General features: G+C 39.5%; 1 protein-coding gene across 4 annotated transcripts in view; it reads left to right on the forward strand.

The window, feature by feature from the left end:
- The window catches only part of Glyp (glycogen phosphorylase), a 148,892-nt gene extending 127,795 nt beyond the window's left edge, over nt 1–21,097 (forward strand). For all 4 annotated transcript variants that reach the window (XM_080167704.1, XM_080167703.1, XM_080167706.1 and 1 more), the window contains exons 24-27: nt 16,996–17,121; nt 19,682–19,770; nt 20,094–20,228; nt 20,599–21,097. In XM_080167704.1, coding sequence (XP_080023830.1) covers nt 16,996–17,121; nt 19,682–19,770; nt 20,094–20,228; nt 20,599–20,701 — 453 coding nt within the window. In that variant the 3' untranslated portion in view covers nt 20,702–21,097. The remainder of the gene's footprint in view (nt 1–16,995; nt 17,122–19,681; nt 19,771–20,093; nt 20,229–20,598) is intronic.
- Nucleotides 21,098–23,736: the final 2,639 nt, after the last annotated feature.

A 23,736-nucleotide genomic window follows, 5' to 3' on the forward strand; every position in this document is an offset into this window, starting at 1 on the left:
CTCCCGAGAGGGGGAGAAAAAATCTGAAGGTACCTATAGAACCACAATGGCCGGCTCTAACTATCATTTAGTGTTGCCGGAGGCAATTGCCGGCCGTCTTCCGGCCTTAAATTGGTGGCAAAGTTAGCGCATCCAAAAAATGGCCATTTTTTGACGTGTTTTTCGCGTGTAGCGCGGCGTGTGTTTGTGGCGCAGCCACGTGTATTCCAACTTTTTTGTAGTCCATCCCAAGCCGGTTCAGCAGACGTGCGGCCGGAGGCGGTCGGCCCGGCCGTTTGGCCGGCAGCGGCCGTCAAAGGTCGCGAAAATCGTCAAAAATCGCTGTTTTTGCGGATTTTCGGCGGGCTGGTGCGGCAAGGCCGGTCGGCCGACCGACTTGGGACACATATCCCTGGATTCTATGGGCCATGGGCCTTCATTGCTATTTTGCACAATTTTTTTCCCCCACATATCCTGGCCGGGACGGCCGTTCAAAGTGGCCTGGGTCAAAATCGGCCAAAGGCCGTCTAAAAACGCCGTTTTCGGTCGTACTTTGACGGCCGGTCACGGCCGAACCGGCAGGCCGACAGGCCTGACCGGCACATCCGTGAAACCAGCTGGCAATGCCGGTTTTGGGGGTGTAAAAAAATTGACCCCCCCCTAATGTGAAAATTTTCGGCCACAGCCCCTCAAAGTGGGGTGGGGTTTCAAGAAATTGTAAATTTTCTGTAATGATTATTACTTTGCAAATATATATATATTCCTGTTTTCTTGATTTCAATGATTATTACTTTGTAAATGCATTCATGTTTTTTCTTGATTTTAATGATTATTACTTTGTAAATGCATTCATGTTTTTTTTTGATTTTAATGATTATTACTTTGTAAATCTTTTCATGTTTTTTTTTATGGTTAGACCCTGTTTTTGCACTGGTACAGGCTGACGCCTTGGGTTGTTGACTAAGCCAATGCTGATGCCTTTGCCTGTAACTGTTTGTTTTCTGTTTCTGTTGCATTTTATCCTATTCCTTATCCTATTCCTTATCCTATTCCTTATCCTATTCCTTATCCTATTCCTTATCCTATTCCTTATCCTATTTTATCCTACGCTTGCCCCATTCGCTGACGCTTGCCCCACGCGGTCCCATAGCATATTTCACCGTGTGGTCCGAACAAAATAGGACCAACTCAGTTCTAGATGATGGTGAAATATGGAATGAAATGGAATAATTTTACCAAGATCCTGATCATGTGAAGTTCAAGGAAAAAAAAATTTTTTGTGAAGGGGGTCAAAAATGGGGGGTTTTCAGTCTCACCCCCCCCCGCAGGGGGGCGGCCGGAGGCCGATTTTCAAAAGGAAAATTGCTATGGATTCTTGAATGCCGGGAGAAACAGAGACAATTGGAATTTTGAAATTCGGACCAAAAACGCGCGCGCAGCGCGCGCGCAAAGTTGAAAATTGCGGGAAAAAAGGTAAAAAATTCCATTTCCCTCAAAATAGACGTTCGTTTTTTGATCGTTAATAACGCGCAGGTTTTTCAAGTTACATTTATTTCCTTTTAAACAGTGAAAATCTGGCTCGGGGGGGTCGCAAAAAATCATGCCCCAACATTTTCCCCCAATTGGCGGAAAAGTTAGAGCACTTCAAAATTTTTTTTAGGAGGCCTGCCGTATTGGCCACTGTGGGCCTCCTGGTAGGGGGAGAAAAAATCTGAAGGTACCTACAGAACCACAATGGCCGGCTCTAACTATCATTTAGTGTTGCCGGAGGCAATTGCCGGCCGTCTTCCGGCCTTAAATTGGCGGCAAAGTTAGTGCATCCAAAAAATGGCCATTTTTTGACGTGTTTTTCGCGCGTAGCGCGGCGTGTGTTTGTGGCGCAGCCACGTGTATTCCAACTTTTTTGTAGTCCATCCCAAGCCGGTTCAGCAGATGTGCGGCCGAAGGCGGTCGGCCCGGCCGTTTGGCCGGCAGCGGCCGTCAAAGGTCGCGAAAATCGTCAAAAATCGCTGTTTTTGCGGATTTTCGGCGGGCCGGTGCGGCCAGGCCGGTCGGCCGACCGACTTGGGACACATATCCCTGGATTCTATGGGCCATGGGCCTTCATTGCTATTTTGCACAATTTTTTTCCCCCACATATCCTGGCTGGGACGGCCGTTCAAAGTGACCTGGGTCAAAATCGGCCAAAGGCCGTCAAAAAACGCCGTTTTCGGCCGTACTTTGACGGCCGGCCACGGCCGAACCGGCAGGCCGACAGGCTAGACCGGCACATCCGTGAAACCGGCTGGCAATGCCGGTTTTGGGGATGTAAAAAAATTGACCCCCCCTTGATGTGAAAATTTTCGGCCACAGCCCCTCAAAGTGGGGTGGGGTCCCAAGAAATTGTAAATTTTCTGTAATGATTATTACTTTGTAAATATATTCCTGTTTTCTTCATTCCAATGATTATTACTTTGTAAATGCATTCATGTTTTTTTTTATTTTAATGATTATTACTTTGTAAATGCATTCATGTTTTTTTTTGATTTTAATGATTATTACTTTGTAAATCTTTTCATGTTTTTTTTTATGGTTAGACCCTGTTTTTGCACTGGTAAAGGCTGACGCCTTGGGTTGTTGACTAAGCCAATGCTGATGCCTTTGCCTGTAACTGTTTGTTTTCTGTTTCTGTTGCATTTTATCCTATTCCTTTCTCTTTTTCCTTTCTCTTTTTCCTTTCTCTTTTTCCTTTCTCTTTCACGCTTGCCCCATTCCCTGACGCTTGCCCCACCCGGTCCCAAGGCATCAGCCTGTATCAGCATATTTCACCGTGTCGTCCGAACAAAATAGGACGGCGTACTTTTCTAGATTATGGTGAAATTATGAATATGAGTGTAACGAAATATGTAATATTTTACCAAGGTCAGGATCACATGAAGTTCAAGGAAAAAAAAAAATTTTTGTAAGGGGGTCAAAAATGGGGGGTTTTCAGTCTCACCCCCCCCCGCAGGGGGGCGGCCGGAGGCCGATTTTAAAAATGAAAATTGCTATGGATTCTTGAATGCCGGGAGGACCTAGGACAATTGAAATTTCGAAAATCGGAGCAAAAACGCGCGCGCAGCGCGCGCGCAAAGTTGAAAATTGCGGAAAAAAAGGTCCAATGTTCCATTTCCCCCAAAATATCCTCTCGTTTTTTGATCGTTAATAACGCGCAGGTTTTTAAAGTTACGTTAATTTCCTTTTAAACCCTGAAAATATGGCCCGATGGGGTCGCGAAAAATCATGACCCAACATTTTCCCCCAAGTGGCGGAAAAGTTAGAGCACTTCAAAATTTTTTTTACCAGGCCTGGCGTATTGGCCCCTGTGGGCCTCCCGGATGGGGGAAAAAAATTCTGAAGGTACCTATAGAACCACAATGGCCGGCTCTAACTATCATTTAGTGTTGCCGGAGGCAATTGCCGGCCTCCTTCCGGCCTTTAAGTGGCGGCAAAGTTAGCGCACCCAAAAAATGGCCATTTTTTGACGTGTTTTTCGCGCGTAGCGCGGCGTGTGTTTGGGGCAAAGCCACGTGTATTCCAGATTTTTTGTAGTCCATCCCAAGCCGGTTCAGCAGATGTGCGGCCGAAGATGGTCGGCCCGGCCGTTTGGCCGGCAGCGGCCGTCAAAGGTCGCGAAAATCGGCCAAAATCGCTGTTTTTGCGGATTTTCGGCGGGCCGGTGCGGCTAGGCCGGTTGGCCGACCGACTTGGGACACATATCCCTGGATTCTCTGGGCCATTGCGCTTCATTGCTATTTTGCACAAATTTTTTCCCCCAATTACCCTGGCCGGGACGGCCGTTCAAAGTGGCCTGGGTCAAAATCGGCCAAAAACCGTCAAAAAACGTCGTTTTTGCCGTATTTTCGGCGGCCGACCACGGGCGAACCGGCTGGCCGACAGGCCTGATCGGCACATCCCTGACACTGGCTGGCAATGCCGGTTATGGAGATGTAAAAAAAATTGACCCCCTCTAATGTGATTTTTTTTGGCCACAGCCCGTAAAAGTGGGGTGGGGTTCCAAGAAATTATAAATTTTTTCTGTAAGTATAACAACTACTATTATTATTGTAAATATAACAACTACTATTATTACACCACCCCCTGAAATGTATTTACCCCCCGCAAGAAACAAGTTTGGATGAAATAATTTTTTAAGCCGAAGGCTCCAAAAAAATTATTTCATCCAAACTTGTTTCTTGCAGGGGGGTATTTAGGATCTGAGGTAACTTCAGTTTTAGTACACTCTCTCTGTAAATATAACAACTACTATTATTACACCATTCCCCCTAAATGTATTTACCCCCCGCAAGAAACAAGTTTGGATGAAATAATTTTTTAAGCCGAAGGCTCCAAAAAAATTATTTCATCCAAACTTGTTTCTTGCAGGGGGGTATTTAGGATCAGAGGTAACTTCAGTTTCAATACATTCTCTACCTCTCCATCTCTGTTAACAGGTATAATAACTACTGTTAGCAATTATATTATCTAACCAATTAGTAATCTACCAATTACAACTCAAAATCATTACCATTATCTGTTTATTAAATATATTAAATACTTATTATTACCTAATTATCATTTGTAATTTACAATAATATAATTATCAATCATTTTCTCTTACCTATTAACAATTTTGTTATATTACCCTTCACAAAACAATCATTTATCTTAGAAGTTTATATTAATTATAATTTTGTAATTATCAATTATCATACCTAATATATTACAAATCAATCAATAATTACACATGATAATTATAATTATCTCATTATTACTTATTAATTAGTATACAATAATTAACAATTATGTCATTTTACCTATTACACATCAATCAATAATTACACATAATAATTATACTTATCTTATTATTATATCTTACCTATTACAAATCAATCAATAATTACACATAACAATTATACTTATCTTATTATTACTAATTAATAAAAATACTATAATTATCAATTATATTATCATACCAATTATTATCATTAATAAATGTTTATAATAATTTATTATTACTTATCAATTATAATACTATACATATCAATTATATTATCATACCCTTTTCAAATCAATCAATAATTATTCTTATTAATAATTATTATCTCATTATCAATTATTAATTATAATACTATGATTACCAATCATAATATCATACCCATTACAATCAATCAATAATTACACATAATAATAATAATTTATTATTATTCATCAGTTATAATATTATGATTTTTAATTATTATACTTACCTATTTTAAATAAATTAATAAATACTCCTATTAATTATTATTATGATTTTATTTCTATAGATTATATTAAATAACCTATTACAAATCAACCAATAATTATCCATATTATTATCTTTTATCATAATATTATGATTATCACATTATAATTATATCCATTTCTAAATAACATTTTTTAATAATCAATTAGACTATCTAACCAATTACAAATCTAATACAAATTATTATTACTTTCTTGAAATAATATCAGTTTTATTATCTAATCTATTACAAATCAATCAATAATTACTCATATTTTTATTTCTAATGATTATTACTTTGAAAATATTCTTAATTCTAATGATTATTACTTTGTAAATATTTTAATCCTAACAATTATTACTTTGTAAATATTTTCTTGTTTTTTTCCAAAATTTCTTACAATTTTTTAACATAAATTTTATTTCCAATTTTATTCCCCAATTTTTTCACTAAACTTTTTATTCCTAAAATTTTTTCCCTAAGTTTTGTTCTCCAAATTTTTTTTCCCTTCATTTTTTCTCCTTAAATTTTCTTCCCCAAAATGTTTTCCTCAATTTTTTTTCCCTAAATTTTTTTTTCTCAAATGTTTTTCCCTAAAATCTTTCCCAAATTCTTTTTACCTAATTTTTTTTTCCTCTAATATTTTCCCTAAAATTTTTATTTCATCAAATTTTTTTCCCTAAAATGTTTTCCCCAATTTTTTTTCCTAAATTTTTTATTCCTAAAATTTTTATTAACTAAAATTTTTTCCCCTAAACATTTTTCCACAAAGTTTTTTTTCCCAAAATTTTTTTCCCCAAATTTTATTTCTTAAAATTTTTTTCAAAAATTTTTTTTCCCTTAATTTTTTCCCTCAATTTTTTTCTCTAATATTTTTCCCCTCAATTTTTCTTCTAATTTTTTTTCCCTTGATTATTTTTTCCCAAATTTTTTTTCCCTCAATTTTTTTTCCCAAATTTTTTCCCAAAATTTTTTTCTCAAAATTTTTTTCTCAAAATTTTTCTTTCAAATTTTTTTTTCTCAATTTTTTTTTCTCAAAATTTTTTTCTCAAAATTTTTTTTCAAATTTTTTTTTCTCAAATTTTTTTTTCTCAAATTTTTTTTCCCAAAATTTTTTTTCCATTATTTTTTTCCCAAAATGTTTTTCCCCAAAAATTTTTTCCCGCAATTTATTTTTCCCCCAAATTTTTTTTCCCAAATTTTTTTTCCCAAAATTTTTTTCTCAAAATTTTTTTCTCAAAATTTTTTTCTCAAATTTTTTTCTCAAACTTTTTTCCCAAAATTTTTTTTCCCAAAATTTTTTTTGCTCATATCTCATGGCTTTTTCATGTTTTTGGTATTTTTTTGGCTTCTTTTCTTTACTCTTGCTTACTTCTTTCCCTCCCCCAGCTTGCATCACGCGGTCCCAAGGCATCAGCCTGTATCAGCATATTTCACCGTGTCGTCCGAACAAAATAGGACGAAATAACAACTTCTAGATTATGGTGAAATATGGAATGAAATGGAATAATTTTACCAAGGTCAGGATCACATGAAGTTCAAGGAAAAAAAAAAATTTTTGTGAGGGGGGTCAAAAATGGGGGGTCGGCGGTTGAACAGCAGGGGTCATATGGGGTGACGGAGTCCGATTTTGAAAAGGAAAATTGCTATAGATTCTTGAATGCCATCCGGAGGTGAGACAATTGGAATTTTGAAAATCGGAGCAAAAACGCGCGCGCAGCGCGCGCGCAAAGTTGGAAATTGCGGAAAAAAAGGTCAAAATGTCATTTAAAATCAAATTATCCTCTCGTTTTTTGATCGTTAATAACGCGCAGGTTTTTCAAGTTACAGTAATTTCCTTGAAAACCCTGAAAATATGGCCGGATGGCCTCCCGAAAAATCATGCCCCAACATTTTCCCCCCATTGGCGGAAAAGTTAGAGCACTTAAAAAAATTTTTTAGGAGGCCTGCCGTATTGGCCACTGTGGGCCTCCCGGGAGGAAGAGAAAAAATCTGAAGGTACCTATAGAACCACAATGGCCGGCTCTAACTATGATTTAGTGTTGCCGGAGGCAATTACCGGCCGTCTTCCGGCCTTTAAGTGGCGGCAAAGTTAGTGCATCCAAAAAATGGCCATTTTTTGACGTGTTTTTCGCGCGTAGCGCGGCGTGTGTGCGTGGCGCAGCCACGTGTATTCCAAGTTTTTTGTAGTCCATCCCAAGCCGGTTCAGGGGATGTGCGGCCGGAGGCGGTCGGCCCGGCCGTTTGGCCGGCAGCGGCCGTCAAAGGTCGCGAAAATCGTCAAAAATCGCTGTTTTTGCGGATTTTTGGCGGGCCGGTGCGGCTAGGCCGGTCGGCCGACCGACTTGGGACACATATCCCTGGATTCTATGGGCCATGGGCCTTCATTGCTATTTTGCACAATTTTTTTCCCCCAATTACCCTGGCCGGGACGGCCGTCCAAAGTGGCCTGGGTCAAAATCGGCCAAAGGCCGTCTAAAAACGCCGTTTTCGGCCGTACTTTGCCGGCCGGCCACGGCCGAACCGGCAGGCCGACAGGCCTGACCGGCACATCCGTGAAACCGGCTGGCAATGCCGGTTTTGGGGATGTAAAAATATTGACCCCCCCCTGATGTGAAAATTTTCGGCCACAGCCCCTCAAAGTGGGGTGGGGTCCCAAGAAATTGTAAATTTTCTGTAATGATTATTACTTTGTAAATATATTCCTATTTTCTTCATTCCAATGATTATTACTTTGTAAATGCATTCATGTCTTCTTGATTTTAATGATTATTACTTTGTAAATACATTCATGTTTTTTTTTGATTTTAATGATTATTACTTTGTAAATCTTTTCATGTTTTTTTTTTATGGTTAGACCCTGTTTTTGCACTGGTACAGGCTGACGCCTTGGGTTGTTGACTAAGCCAATGCTGATGCCTTTGCCTGTAACTGTTTGTTTTCTGTTTCTGTTGCATTTTATCCTATTCCTTTCTCTTTTTCCTTTCTCTTTTTCCTTTCTCTTTTTCCTTTCTCTTTTTATCTTTCTCTTTTTCCTTTCTCTTTTTCCTTTCTCTTTGACGCTTGCCCCATTCCCTGACGCTTGCCCCATTCCCTGACGCTTGCCCCACCCGGTCCCAAGGCATCAGCCTGTATCAGGGATATTTCACCGTGTCGTCCGAACAAAATAGGACGGCGTACTTTTCTAGATTATGGTGAAATATGAATAAGAGTGTAACGAATTATGAAATAATTTTACCAAGTTAGCCGCATGAAGTTCAAAAAAAAAAAAAATTTTTGTATAGGGGGTCAAAATGGGGGGTCTGACGGTCTCACCCCCACCCGCAGGGTGGCGGCCGAAGGCCGATTTTGAAAAGGAAAATTGCTATGGATTCTTGAATGCCGTCCGGAACAGAGACAATTGGATTTTTTAAAATCGGACCAAAAACGCGCGCGCAGCGCGCGCGCAAAGTTGAAAATTGCGGGAAAAAAGTGCAAAATGTCATTTTCGTCCAAAATAGACGTTCGTTTTTTGATCGTTAATAACGCGCAGGTTTTTCAAGTTGCATTAATTTCTTTGAAAACCCTGAAAATATGGCTCGGGGGGGTCACAAAAAATCATGCCCCAACATTTTCCCCCCAGTGGCGGAAAAGTTAGAGCACTTCAAAAAATTTTTTACCAGGCCTGGCGTATTGGCCACTGTGGGCCTCCCGGAGGGGCTAGGAAAAATCTAAAGGTACCTACAGAACCACAATGGCCGGCTCTAACTATCATTTAGTGTTGCCGGAGGCAATTGCCGGCCGAATTCCGGCCTTAAATTGGCGGCAAAGTTAGTGCATCCAAAAAATGGCCATTTTTTGACGTGTTTTTTGCGCGTAGCGCGGCGTGTGTTTGTGGCGCAGCCACGTGTATTCCAAGTTTTTTGTAGTCCATCCCAAGCCGGTTCAGGAGATGTGCGGCCGGAGGCGGTCGGCCCGGCCGTTTGGCCGGCAGCGGCCGTCAAAGGTCGCGAAAATTGTCAAAAATCGCTGTTTTTGCAGATTTTCGGCGGGCCGGTGCGGCTAGGCCGGTCGGCCGACCGACTTGGGACACATATCCCTGGATTCTATGGGCCATGGGCCTTCATTGCTATTTTGCACAATTTTTTTCCCCCACATATCCTGGCCGGGACGGCCGTCCAAAGTGACCTGGGTCAAAATCGGCCACAGGCCGTCCAAAAACGCCGTTTTCGGCCGTACTTTGACGGTCGGCCACGGCCGAACCGGCAGGCCGACAGGCCTGACCGGCACATCCATGAAACCGGCTGGCAATGCCGGTTTTGGGGATGTAAAAAAATTGACCCCCCCCTGATGTGAAAATTTTCGGCCACAGCCCCTCAAAGTGGGGTGGGGTCCCAAGAAATTGTAACTTTTCTGTAATGATTATTACTTTGTAAATATATTCCTGTTTTCTTCATTCCAATGATTATTACTTTGTAAATGCATTCATGTCTTCTTGATTTTAATGATTATTACTTTGTAAATGCATTCATGTTTTTTTTTTGATTTTAATGATTATTACTTTGTAAATCTTTTCATGTTTTTTTTTATATGGTTAGACCCTGTTTTTGCACTGGTACAGGCTGACGCCTTGGGTTGTTGACTAAGCCAATGCTGATGCCTTTGCCTGTAACTGTTTGTTTTCTGTTTCTGTTGCATTTTATCCTATTCCTTTCTCTTTTTCCTTTCTCTTATTCCTTTCTCTTTTTCCTTTCTCTTATTCCTTTCTCTTTTTCCTTACTCTTTGACGCTTGCCCCATTCCCTGACGCTTGCCCCATTCCCTGACGCTTGCCCCACCCGGTCCCAAGGCATCAGCCTGTATCAGGGATATTTCACCGTGTCGTCCGAACAAAATAGGACGGCGTACTTTTCTAGATGATGGTGAAATATGGAATGAAATGGAATAATTTTACCAAGATAGGATCAGGTGAAGTTCAAGGAAAAAAAAAAATTTTTGTATAGGGGGTCAAAATGGGGGGGTCGGCGGTCTCACCCCCACCCGCAGGGTGGCGGCCGAAGGCCGATTTTAAAAAGGAAAATTGCTATGGATTCTTGAATGCCGTCCGGAACAGAGACAATTGGAATTTTGAAGATCGGAGCAAAAACGCGCGCGCAGCGCGCGCACAAAGTTGAAAATTGCGGGAAAAAAGTGAAAAAAGTACGTTTCGTTCAAAATAGATGTTGATTTTTTGATCGTTAATAACGCGCAGGTTTTTCAAGTTACAGTAATTTCCTTGGAAACCCTGAAAATATGGCCGGAGGCCATCCCGAAAAATCATGCCCCAACATTTTCCCCCCAGTGGCGGAAAAGTTAGAGCACTTCAAAATTTTTTTTAGGAGGTCTGCCGTATTGGCCACTGTGGGCCTCCCGGGAGGGGGAGAAAAAATCTGAAGGTACCTATAGAACCACAATGGCCGGCTCTAACTATCATTTAGTGTTGCCGGAGGCAATTGCCGGCCGCCTTCCGGCCCTAAATTGGCGGCAAAGTTGGCGCATCCAAAAAATGACCATTTTTTGACGTGTTTTTTGCGCGTAGCGCGGCGTGTGTTTGTGGCGCAGCCACGTGTATTCCAACTTTTTTGTAGTCCATCCCAAGCCGGTTCAGCAGATGTGCGGCCGAGGGCGGTCGGCCCGGCCGTTTGGCCGGCAGCGGCCGTCAAAGGTCGCGAAAATCGTCAAAAATCGCTGTTTTTGCGGATTTTCGGCGGGCCGGTACGGCCAGGCCGGTCGGCCGACCGACTTGGGACACATATCCCTGGATTCTATGGGCCATGGGCCTTCATTGCTATTTTGCACAATTTTTTTCCCCCACATATCCTGGCCGGGACGGCCGTTCAAAGTGACCTGGGTCAAAATCGGCCAAAGGCCGTCAAAAAACGCCGTTTTCGGCCGTACTTTGACGGCCGGCCACGGCCGAACCGGCAGGCCGACAGGCCTGACCGGCACATCCGTGAAACCGGCTGGCAATGCCGGTTTTGGGGATGTAAAAAAATTGACCCCCCCCTGATGTGAAAATTTTCGGCCACAGCCCCTCAAAGTGGGGTGGGGTTTCAAGACATTGTAAATTTTCTGTGATGATTATTACTTTGTAAATGCATTCATGTTTTCTTCATTCCAATGATTATTACTTTGTAAATGCATTCATGTCTTCTTGATTTTAATGATTATTACTACTTTGTAAATGCATACATGATTTTTTTTTATTTTAATGATTATTACTTTGTAAATCTTTTCATGTTTTTTTTTTATGGTTAGACCCTGTTTTTGCACTGGTACAGGCTGACGCCTTGGGTTGTTGACTAAGCCAATGCTGATGCCTTTGCCTGTAACTGTTTGTTTTCTGTTTCTGTTGCATTTTATCCTATTCCTTTCTCTTTTTCCTTTCTCTTTTTCCTTTCTCTTTTTCCTTTCTCTTTGACGCTTGCCCCATTCCCTGACGCTTGCCCCACCCGGTCCCAAGGCATCAGCCTGTATCAGGGATATTTCACCGTGTCGTCCGAACAAAATAGGACGGCCTACTTTTCTAGATTATGGTGAAATATGGAATGAAATGGAATAATTTTACCAAGATAGGATCAGGTGAAGTTCAAGGAAAAAAAAAAATTTTTGTATAGGGGGTCAAAATGGGGGGTCCGGCGGTCTCACCCCCACCCGCAGGGTGGCGGCCGAAGGCCGATTTTGAAAAGGAAAATTGCTATGGATTCTTGAATGCCGTCCGGAACAGAGACAATTGGAATTTTGAAGATCGGACCAAAAACGCGCGCGCAGCGCGCGCGCAAAGTTGAAAAATAAGGTTTCTGAACCTCCCATGTGACAAATCCCCCCAAATAGACGTTGATTTTTTGATCGTTAATAACGCGCAGGTTTTTCAAGTTGGAGATAATTCCTTGGAAACCCTGAAAATATGGCTCGGGTAGATCACAAAAAATCATGACCCAACATTTTCCCCCCATTGGCGGAAAAGTTAGAGCACTTCAAAAAATTTTTTAGGAGGCCTGGCGTATTGGCCACTGTGGGCCTCCCGGTAGGGGGAGAAAAAATCTAAAGGTACCTACAGAACCACAATGGCCGGCTCTAACTATCATTTAGTGTTGCCGGAGGCAATTGCCGGCCGTCTTCCGGCCCTAAATTGGCGGCAAAGTTAGTGCATCCAAAAAATGGCCATTTTTTGACGTGTTTTTCGCGCGTAGCGCGGCGTGTGTTTGTGGCGCAGCCACGTGTATTCCAACTTTTTTGTAGTCCATCCCAAGCCAGTTCAGCAGATGTGCGGCCGGAGGCGGTCGGCCCGGCCGTTTGGCCGGCAGCGGCCGTCAAAGGTCGCGAAAATCGTCAAAAAACGCTGATTTTGCGGATTTTCGGCGGGCTGGTGCGGCCAGGCCGGTCGGCCGACCAACTTGGGACACATATCCCTGGATTCTATGGGCCATGGGCCTTCATTGCTATTTTGCACAATTTTTTTCCCCCACATATCCTGGCCGGGACGGCCGTTCAAAGTGACCTGGGTCAAAATCGGCCAAAGGCCGTCAAAAAACGCCGTTTTCGGCCGTACTTTGACGGCCGGCCACGGCCGAACCGGCAGGCCGACAGGCCTGACCGGCACATCCGTGAAACCGGCTGGCAATGCCGGTTTTGGGGATGTAAAAAAATTGACCCCCCCCTGATGTGATTTTTTTCGGCCACAGCCCCTCAAAGTGGGGTGGGGTTTCAAGAAATTGTAAATTTTCTGTAATGATTATTACTTTGTAAATATATTCCTGTTTTCTTGATTTCAATGATTATTACTTTGTAAATGCATTCATGTCTTCTTGATTTTAATGATTATTACTTTGTAAATACATTCATGTTTTTTTTTTGATTTTAATGATTATTACTTTGTAAATCTTTTCATGTTTTTTTTTCATGGTTAGACCCTGTTTTTGCACTGGTACAGGCTGACGCCTTGGGTTGTTGACTAAGCCAATGCTGATGCCTTTGCCTGTAACTGTTTGTTTTCTGTTTCTGTTGCATTTTATCCTATTCCTTTCTCTTTATTCCTTTCTCTTTTTCCTTTCTCTTTTTCCTTTCTCTTTTTCCTTTCTCTTTGACGCTTGCCCCATTCCCTGACGCTTGCCCCACCCGGTCCCAAGGCATCAGCCTGTATCAGGGATATTTCACCGTGTCGTCCGAACAAAATAGGACGGCGTACTTTTCTAGATTATGGTGAAATATGGAATGAAATGGAATAATTTTACCAAGATAGGATCAGGTGAAGTTCAAGGAAAAAAAAAAATTTTTGTATAGGGGGTCAAAATGGGGGGTCCGGCGGTCTCACCCCCACCCGCAGGGGGGCGGCCGGAGGCCGATTTTGAAAAGGAAAATTGCTATGGATTCTTGAATGCCGTCCGGAACAGAGACAATTGGAATTTTGAAGATCGGAGCAAAAACGCGCGTGCAGCGCGCGCGCAAAGTTGAAAATTGCGGGAAAAAAGGTAAAAAATTCCATTTCCCTCAAAATAGATGTTGATTTTTTGATCGTTAATAACGCGCAGGTTTTTCAAGTTACATTTATTTCCTTGAAAACCCTGAAAATATGGCTCGGGGGGGTCGCGAAAAATCATGCCCCAACATTTTCCCCCTATTGGCGGAAAAGTTAGAGCACTTCAAAATTTTTTTTACCAGGCCTGGCGTATTGGCCACTGTGGGCCTCCCGGGAGGGGGAGAAAAAATCTGAAGGTACCTACAGAACCACAATGGCCGGCTCTAACTATCATTTAGTGTTGCCGGAGGCAATTGCCGGCCGTCTTCCGGCCTTAAATTGGCGGCAAAGTTAGCGCATCCAAAAAATGGCCATTTTTTGACGTGTTTTTCGCGCGTAGCGCGGCGTGTGTTTGTGGCGCAGCCACGTGTATTCCAACTTTTTTGTAGTCCATCCCAAGCCGGTTCAGCAGATGTGCGGCCGGAGGCGGTCGGCCCGGCCGTTTGGCCGGCAGCGGCCGTCAAAGGTCGCGAAAATCGTCGAAAATCGCTGTTTTTGCGGATTTTCGGCGGGCCGGTGCGGCTAGGCCGGTCGGCCGACCGGCTTGGGACACATATCCCTGGATTCTATGGGCCATGGGCCTTCATTGCTATTTTGCACAATTTTTTTCCCCCACATATCCTGGCCGGGACGGCCGTTCAAAGTGGCCTGGGTCAAAATCGGCCAAAGGCCGTCTAAAAACGCCGTTTTCGGCCGTACTTTGACGGCCGGCCACGGCCGAACCGGCAGGCCGACAGGCCTGACCGGCACATCCGTGACACCGGCTGGCAATGCCGGTTTTGGGGGTGTAAAAAAATTGACCCCCCCCTGATGTGAAAATTTTCGGCCACAGCCCCTCAAAGTGGGGTGAGGTTTCAAGAAATTGTAACTTTTCTGTAATGATTATAACTTTGTAAATATATTCCTGTTTTCTTCATTCCAATGATTATTACTTTGTAAATGCATTCATGTTTTTTCTTGATTTTAATGATTATTACTTTGTAAATGCATTCATGTTTTTTTTTTTGATTTTAATGATTATTACTTTGTAAATCTTTTCATGTTTTTTTTTTATGGTTAGACCCTGTTTTTGCACTGGTACAGGCTGACGCCTTGGGTTGTTGACTAAGCCAATGCTGATGCCTTTGCCTGTAACTGTTTGTTTTCTGTTTCTGTTGCATTTTATCCTATTCCTTTCTCTTTTTCCTTTTGTTTTCTGTTTCTGTTGCATTTTATCCTATTCCTTATCCTATTTTATCCTACGCTTGCCCCATTCCCTGACGCTTGCCCCACCCGGTCCCAAGGCATCAGCCTGTATCAGCATATTTCACCGTGTCGTCCGAACAAAATAGGACGAAATAACAACTTCTAGATGATGGTGAAATATGGAATGAAATGAAATAATTTTACCAAGATCCTGATCACATGAAGTTCAAGGAAAAAAAAAATTTTTGTGAAGGGGGTCAAAAATGGGGGGTCGGCAGTTGAACAGCGGGGGTCATATGGGGTGACAGAGTCCGATTTTGAAAAGGAAAATTGCTGTGGATTCTTGAATGCCGGGAGGACCTAGGACAATTGGAATTTTGAAAATCGGAGCAAAAACGCGCGCGCAGCGCGCGCGCAAAGTTGAAAATTGCGGAAAAAAAGGTCAAAAAGTCATTTTCGTTCAAATTATCCTCTCGTTTTTTGATCGTTAATAACGCGCAGGTTTTTCAAGTTACATTAATTTCCTTTGAAACCCTGAAAATATGGCCCGATGGGGTCGCGAAAAATCATGCCCCAACATTTTCCCCCAAATGGCGGAAAAGTTAGAGCATGTCAAAAAATTTTTTACCAGGCCTGCCGTATTAGCCCCTGTGGGCCTCCCAGAGGGGCTAGGAAAAATCCAAAGGTACCTATGGAACCACAATGGCCGGCTCTAACTATCATTTAGTGTTGCCGGAGGCAATTGCCGGCCTCCTTCCGGCCCTAAATTGGCGGCAAAGTTGGCGCATCCAAAAAATGGCCATTTTTTGACGTGTTTTTCGCGCGTAGCGCGGTGTGTGTGCGTGGCGCAGCCACGTGTATTCCAACTTTTTTGTAGTTTATCCCAAGCCGGTTCAGCAGATGTGCGGCCGGAGGCGGTCGGCCCGGCCGTTTGGCCGGCAGCGGCCGTCAAAGGTCGCGAAAATCGTCAAAAAACGCTGTTTTTGCGGATTTTCGGCGGGCCTTTGCGGCCAGGCCGGTCGGCCGACCGACTTGGGACACATATCCCTGGATTCTATGGGCCATGGGCCTTCATTGCTATTTTGCACAATTTTTTTCCCCCAATTACCCTGGCCGGGACGGCCGTCCAAAGTGGCCTGGGTCAAAATCGGCTGAAAACCGTCAAAAAACGCCATTTTCGGCCGTACTTTGCCGGCCGGCCACGGCCGAACCGGCAGGCCGACAGGCCTGACCAGGATATCCCTGAAACCGGCTGGCAATGCCGGTTTTGGGGATGTAAAAAAATTGACCCCCCCTGATGTGATTTTTTTCGGCCACAGCCCCTCAAAGTGGGGTGGGGTTCCAAGAAATTGTAAATTTTTTCAATGATTATTACTTTGTAAATATATTCCTGTTTTCTTCATTCCAATGATTATTACTTTGTAAATACATTAATGTTTTCTTCATTATAATGATTATTACTTTGTAAATATTTTCAGGTTTTACTAAGCTTAGACCCCAGTTTTGCACTGGTACAGGCTGACGCCTTGGGTTCTTGACTATGTCAATGTTGTTGTCTAGGCATGTTAACTGTTTGTTTCCCAATCTGTGGCATTTTTTATCTTTTTCTTTGATGCTTGCCCCATTCGCTGACGCTTGCCCCATGCGGTCCCATAGCATATTTCACCGTGGTGGTCCCAATCGAAAGGGACCGCGTCAGCCTGTTCTAGAGTAACTGGATCCATACTTGTTTTTAAAAATCAATTCAAAATAAGGAGGGGTACTTTTTCATTTATTGTTTTAGGTTATGTTAGGTTATACTAGGTTTTGAGTATCCCGCAGGGTTAAAACTCCGTAGGGGTCGGGTTAAGCACTGCAAGGGGTTAGACATAAGAACCCCCCATCCCCCTTAGATTCAAATGTTTTTTCAATAAGTTGTGGAGTTTCAGTACTCAAGAGTCACTTTGAGAGGAAGTGCCTAATTCAATTATTCCTGACTATGCCACATGATATATTAAATTCTAATGTTTAGATGGCTGAGGAGATGGGCATGGACAACATCTTTATCTTTGGTATGACTGTTGATGATGTGGATCACCTCCATGCTAAGGGTTATGATGGAACTCTATACTACAAGGAGAATGCTGAGCTCAAACAGGTAAAAAATATTACTTGTGTTACATCTACAAAACTATTAACGGCAATAACACAAAAATGCAAACTTTGATAGAAAAATAAGGTATATTTTTAAACTAAGTGCATTATTCCCCGCATTTTATAAAAATACCTTCCGTTTTTTTTATTTGTAACTAAAATTAAATTTTTTTAGTAGGTATCTACAATTTCTTGCCATTGTACCTATTAATTTATGATATCTCAATTCCGATGAATATGTAGTTAAAATTAAAGTGAAAAAACTATTCTTAAAAGTATGTGTACCTACGTAATATAAAAACTTTTGAAACGAGAATGGTCAAGCATTCCATAAAATTAATTTTAAAATATTTTACTTCTCTTACGTAACTATATATAGTATGGATAATATTTAACTATACTCAAATACAATGTTCATTTGACTGAGATACGAAATTTTATGACACAAGGTCCTTTGAATTTGTTTAAATTCAAATACTGTGGTAAATTAAAAATTGTTGTTTGCCAATTGTATGTCATGTCAATAAAATTAAAGGGATAAGACATTAGAGGGTAAATTAATATACATTCCCAATGATAAATAAACAAAATGATACCTTCTGGTGATTATTATTAGTAAAATTGGCCACTACTAGTTTGGAACCAACCAATTAAAATTCAATAAAAGCCAATTATAAAACTTGTTCCCTCCTTTCATGCATTATTTAGTGAAATTTAGTTTCATGAAATTTAAAAACCATGCTGTTTTGAGTCCACACCTTAAAATACATAGGCGCATAGTTTGCTTTTGTCCACTTGAATATTTTATATTTGATACTGCACAAATGAATATTTGCTGGTGTTCTATCAATTCTGCATTTTTATGTATGATAATTTGCTGAAATTACAATTTTTAGCAGATTACTGTTTCCTATCAGTGAGATAGGAGACAGTTGGCTGTTACACTAGTCCCCAAAGTTTCACAATAATATTTTCTTATTCTCTTAACAACTTTGGGGACTATAGTGAATTTTGATTGGTTGGCTCATTAGTTTGAGTGTTCAAACGTTTCAACCACAAATTGTAATCTACAGAAGGTGTAATTTTGTGTATTATCATTGGGAATGTACATCTCTTTAACGGCCATAGTCTTCACCCTTTAGAATCATGATTTCCTCGCATTAAATTCAAAAACTAACTTCTTGGGCAAAAATATTTATTTGTTGGTTAGTTTAGACATACTAGGAAAAGTAAAGTTTAGGTAGAGCAAGGATAGTAAATCTTAGGGATTAGGTCCCTCACAGGGGCTAGAATTATGTTTTTTATCCGAGCTAGATCTCTAAATCATTTTATTGGTGAGCCAGATCGGGGTGAGCCAACTTTTCACCAATGAGGGCACAGAATTTCATGAAATGCCGCGCTGTGATTGGCTAAAATTCGGCGCACCCCGATCTGGCTCACCACTAAAATGATTTAAAGATCCAGCTCAGAATAAGAAGGGGGGTTGTAGTAATGTGAAGCAGAAACGGGAGTTTTCGGCTATGAAATACTAGCAGCTACGCCCATAGCATCTAGTGGCTCTGTAATCAAAGGGACAGAGGGTGTAGAAAAATAGCTTCAAATCATCCTAAGATTTAAATCTGAAAATAGAATATCCTAGAATCACCATAGGACCTATATAAAGCTTACTTCAAATAGAGAACCTAATTGGGTAAGTAGTTATTGAGATCTTAAGCTTAAGAAAAAAAATACTTACTGCTTTATATAACAGGATTGTTATTGTAAAACAATTTGTGGAATTGACAGCACACCATATTTGGTTGAGAACATTTTAAGATTATATTTAAACATTTATATTTGTACTCACAGTATCCTTTGTATTTTGGCTTTTGTAATCCTTATAATAATGTAACAGGATGTCTGTTTGTTTGTTTGTTTGTCTGTCTGTTTGTCCGTACCGAAGAATCTCGCTAACCGCTGAAACGATTGGGCTCTCCTTAACAGGGTAGCTTCTCATGGGTCCCGCATAGGTCATAAACTTGAAAACAACATAGATTATATATTTTAAAAAACCAAATATTTAAAGTGCCACTAGAGGCCTCTAGGGGAGTAGCTGCTAGTATCTATGTATAGGACAGAGAAAACAGAGGACAGAGAAAAGCTTTATTAAACGTAGATATGTAACCCAAAACTGATTTAATCCAAAAACATTTTGTTATTTGAGCTGTTTCTTATAAGTAATGATGACCATTTTATCTGCCTCTATATTTATTTTCTATTCATTTTACTTGTTTGATCAACCTTATACTTGCATTATTATTCTAATACCATTTTCTAATAAGTTGATATTTAATATCTTACATGTATTAGTTTCAATACATTACTTAATTTATTTGATGATGTAATATTTTGCTTTAGAAATTTTAGCAGTTAAGCTAACATTTAAGTGTCTGTCTAATGATAGCTTAGTCCACTTTACTTTAGATAGGTAATATCTATTTTTCTTCCAATACCTTTTCCATCCTAAATATATAGTTTTATACTTATACAGCCGTTACAGAGATCTTATTAATTTTGTATTTTAGGTTATTGATATGATCAAGAATGGATTTTTCTCCCACGGTGACAAGGACACCTTCAAGAACATTGTTGATAACTTGCTTTATCATGACAGGTATAGTTAATTAGTGTTTTCATACAAAGTGCCCTGGTGATCAATGATAACCAATTTCCTTATGTTTTGAAAAAACGATGTAAGGGGGTAGGTACCTATTTCTTTATGGTAACCATAACCCTGCGGTTTACCCAGTTTGACTATCCAGTGAACAATAAAACCTAACCTAACTTGATCTAAAGTATTAAACAAAAAAAAACTAGATGGGTTAGGAGAGGCTTCTCATAATTTCAATAAATACACAATTTTTAGAGCAATATGTATATCAAAATAAGGTTTTTTTCATTTACGTAAATGTTTTGTTTAACTTCTTTTTGTTATAGATTCCTGACCCTTGCTGACTACACCGCCTACATCAACACCCAGGATATGGTGAGCAAGACCTATGAGAACACAGCACTCTGGACCAAGATGGCCATCCATAACATTGCCAGCAGTGGCAAGTTCAGCTCTGACAGGTAGATTCTTGAAAAAGTTAGAAAGGGTTCTGATCTAAAAGGGACAGGACATTGGGATGTAAATTACGCTGGTACTAGAAGTTCTTTAACCACTTATCGTATTCGTTGGCTCAAAATTTTGAGTATTGAATATTAATTGATTTGTTTCAAAGTAGTGTTCAAACTTTTTAACCGTTAATTTTAATCTAATAACGGTATAAATCTGATAATCTTTGTACATCAATGTATAGCCCTTCTAATACCCCCCCCCCAAAAAAAAAAAATTATGCTTTCAATGTAAAATTAATGTAGGAATGGTGGAGTATTACTTTAACGTTCATTGTCCTAACCCCCTTTTCTTTTTTATAATTTTTTTTTCTTTTTTTTTCAGGACAATCTCGGAGTACGCTAAGGATATCTGGGGAGTTCCCCCCACCTATGAGAAGCTGCCTGACCCCCATGCAGAGGCAAAGGAGGATTCTCCCGACATCTAAACTGCCAGAATGTCCGCCAGCTGTAATTTCGAAGATTTTATCCTAAAATTTTCAAACTTTTTTTTTCTTCTAAAAATGCGGATTATGACTTTTGCTTCAATTTTAACTATCAAAAAAAAAAGACGCTAATATTTACAATCTTATAGTTTTAATATTTTATTTGTTATTTTATTATTGCCTTTTATTTTTAAAATATTTTAAAGTTTATGATTTATATTTATAATAAAAATCTAAGTTTAAAAACTTTACTTTTGTTGAATTGCAGATACTATTTTATGATCTTGAATAATTTTTGTAGTCTATTTCTTGTAGTGATATACATGTAATTTATTGCCTTTATTTATATAAAGTTTTATGTAGCTTATCAGTTTAAATATATTGGTATCAACACAAAAAGAGTTGCATTTCTCTTTGTATGTAGTTTGCGTAGTTTTACAAGAGACCAATATTTTGAAAAAAAGTCTATATGAACCGAAGGATCTTGCTAACCGCTTAACTTATATGATTCTCCTGTGTCAAGTGTAGGTTGTGGAAAGGTTTGTAGCTATTTTAAGGAAGAATACCAGCACCCTCCCAAGATAGATTAACCTTCTTTTTTTAATTTAAAGGTGTACTCGCCTATATTTATCAAATGCTTTCCTTTAGTCTAAAATTCATGAATTACACACGTTTCCCTTTTTGATATATCAAAATCATAATCCAAAAAAATTTCGTTCTACGGTTTGAATAATATTCTTATATACAAGTAACAAGAAGTCTGGCTATATCTATGTTTCTGTATATAGCGAAGGACCCCTCTAACGAAAATGGTCCTTTACAGTGAAGCTTATTTAGGTCCAGGGAAGGGTTTATGGCTATTTTTGATCTGGTCTGTCTGTCTCTCAGTAAAATGTTTCTCCTTTACAGTGAAGCTTATATAGGTAATCGTAATTTTTTCTTTAATTTTGTCCCTTTTGTAATAAATAATAAAAGGTATGAAAGTGTGAACAAATGTTATTGCATGCAAGTTTACATTAATACAACAAATAAATATACTTTTTCACGGATATTTAGGGATAAGCCAATTTAAGCTAAATTCATGATGAATAAAATCACTCCTTTTGTATACTAACATATCGGTTAAAAAGTTTGAACACTACTGTTTTAAAGAACGAATTAAGTTTTAAAAAAGTAGCAGGGTAAATTACATTCTAATGTCCCCTCTCTCTCATGGGAGCTGAGATGGGTTTTTAATAAATGCCGCGTTTTTTCGACAATTTTTTAGACATTGATTGATTGAACGAAGACGATGGGATTTCAACACAGAGTATACAACATAAGAATTCAAAATTTTAAAATTATTATTTTAGCCATTTGTATAATGTCTAATACAACTTGAATCCATTTTCGCTGCACATTTATCAATGCATCTTTTTAGAGCTGTGTTAGATATTATACAAATGGCTAAAGTAATAATTTAAAATTTTGAATTCTCAAGTTGTATACTCTTTTAAAATCTTACGGGGCATTGATCTTCAAGATGAAATAATGTTTTTAACAGAGTATACAACTTTAGAATTCAAAATTTTAAAATTATTATTTTGGCCATTTGTATAATGTCTAATACAGATCTAAAAAGATGCATTAATAAATAAGCAGCAAAAATGGATTTAAGTTGTATTAGACATTATACAAATGGCTAAAATAATAATTTTAAAATTTTGAATTCTTATGTTGTATACTCTGTGTTGAAATCCCATCGTCTTCGTTCAATCAATCAATGTCTAAAAAATTGTCGAAAAAACGCGGCATTTATTAAAAACCCATCTCTGGTCCTTTGCTAAAAAAATGCTGCAATGTCCTACAAAATAAAAATGAACTAATTTCTTTGCCTAATGATTATCCCTGTTCTAGACTTTACTCTATGCATTTGTTATCCAACGTCATAGGCTTTTTACAATGAAATATTAAGCCTTTTTCTTTATTTTTTCTACTTTTTAAAAGTAATATTGATATCCTATAAAATAAAGTAGCAAGGTTATTTGTGTCTAAAACTAAAGATCTTGAAAAAATACTGGTACGAATTAGATGTTCTTTTCATAGAAGCTTTTTAAATGTGTTGGGTGGGTTTTAGGCTATTTTCCTTATTTCCTCACCCCTACCTTAGAGAATAGGGTCGAAGCAAGTAGTCTATAATACAAAGTAGCTTGATGTCTGTCCGTCCCTTAAGATCTCTGTAACCACTGAACCGATCTGATTCTACTCTTCAGTGTATATATATACCTATTGGTCCTGTGGTAGTTTTAAGCTATGTTCTTGGGGGTTGGGACAACCCAAACCCCCAAAAATGAAAATTCCCCCCCCTAAAAAAAAATTTCTGGGGAAATTATTTCACATAAATTGGCAGCACCAAAAAGTAACATGATTAGTGTCTGTAGCGTAGGATTTCACTAACTTATGAACTGATATGGATCTCCTTTACAGTTAAGCTTTTTATACATATATCCAGGGAAAGTTGAAGTTATTGGGGAGGTAGGGTTTCTCAACCCCTTAGAGAGAAGTCTTCCCTGAAAAAATACCCCCAACAGGAAAAATAAACTGTATTATACCACAATTAAAAGTTAGATTAACCATTTCCCAGGAATGAGGTTAAGCCAACAAGCGAAATAAATCTAAAAAATATTTGGGGGGCAGATATAAAGGTCGCCAATTCTAACATGTGTTGCCCCCAACGACAAAATATCACATATACCCTAGTAATCTCTGTCTCAGCAATTTACCTTTTTTTGTGCTTATATAAGCATTTTTGTCAGATTTAAGTAGGACGTGCTCACATCGGGAAAGTCCGCACTTTACAACAAAAGTGACTTACTTAAATCGGAAATGTCGGACTAACGAGCCATTTTCGTAGGTTAATTGCTTACTTGAAGAACTATTATTGCCCTATAAACCCCTAAAAATCCCCAAAAATAAGGGTGGCTGATAAGAATCAGCCAAATCGGACGCTTTTGACGTAAATGTCTTACAGATTAAGATTTTAATCCGGATTATTTTTC

This window comes from Acartia tonsa, chromosome 7 (assembly GCF_053477335.1).
Source record: "Acartia tonsa isolate MP-2025a chromosome 7, ASM5347733v1, whole genome shotgun sequence".
Classification (NCBI taxonomy): Eukaryota; Metazoa; Arthropoda; class Copepoda; order Calanoida; family Acartiidae; genus Acartia; species Acartia tonsa.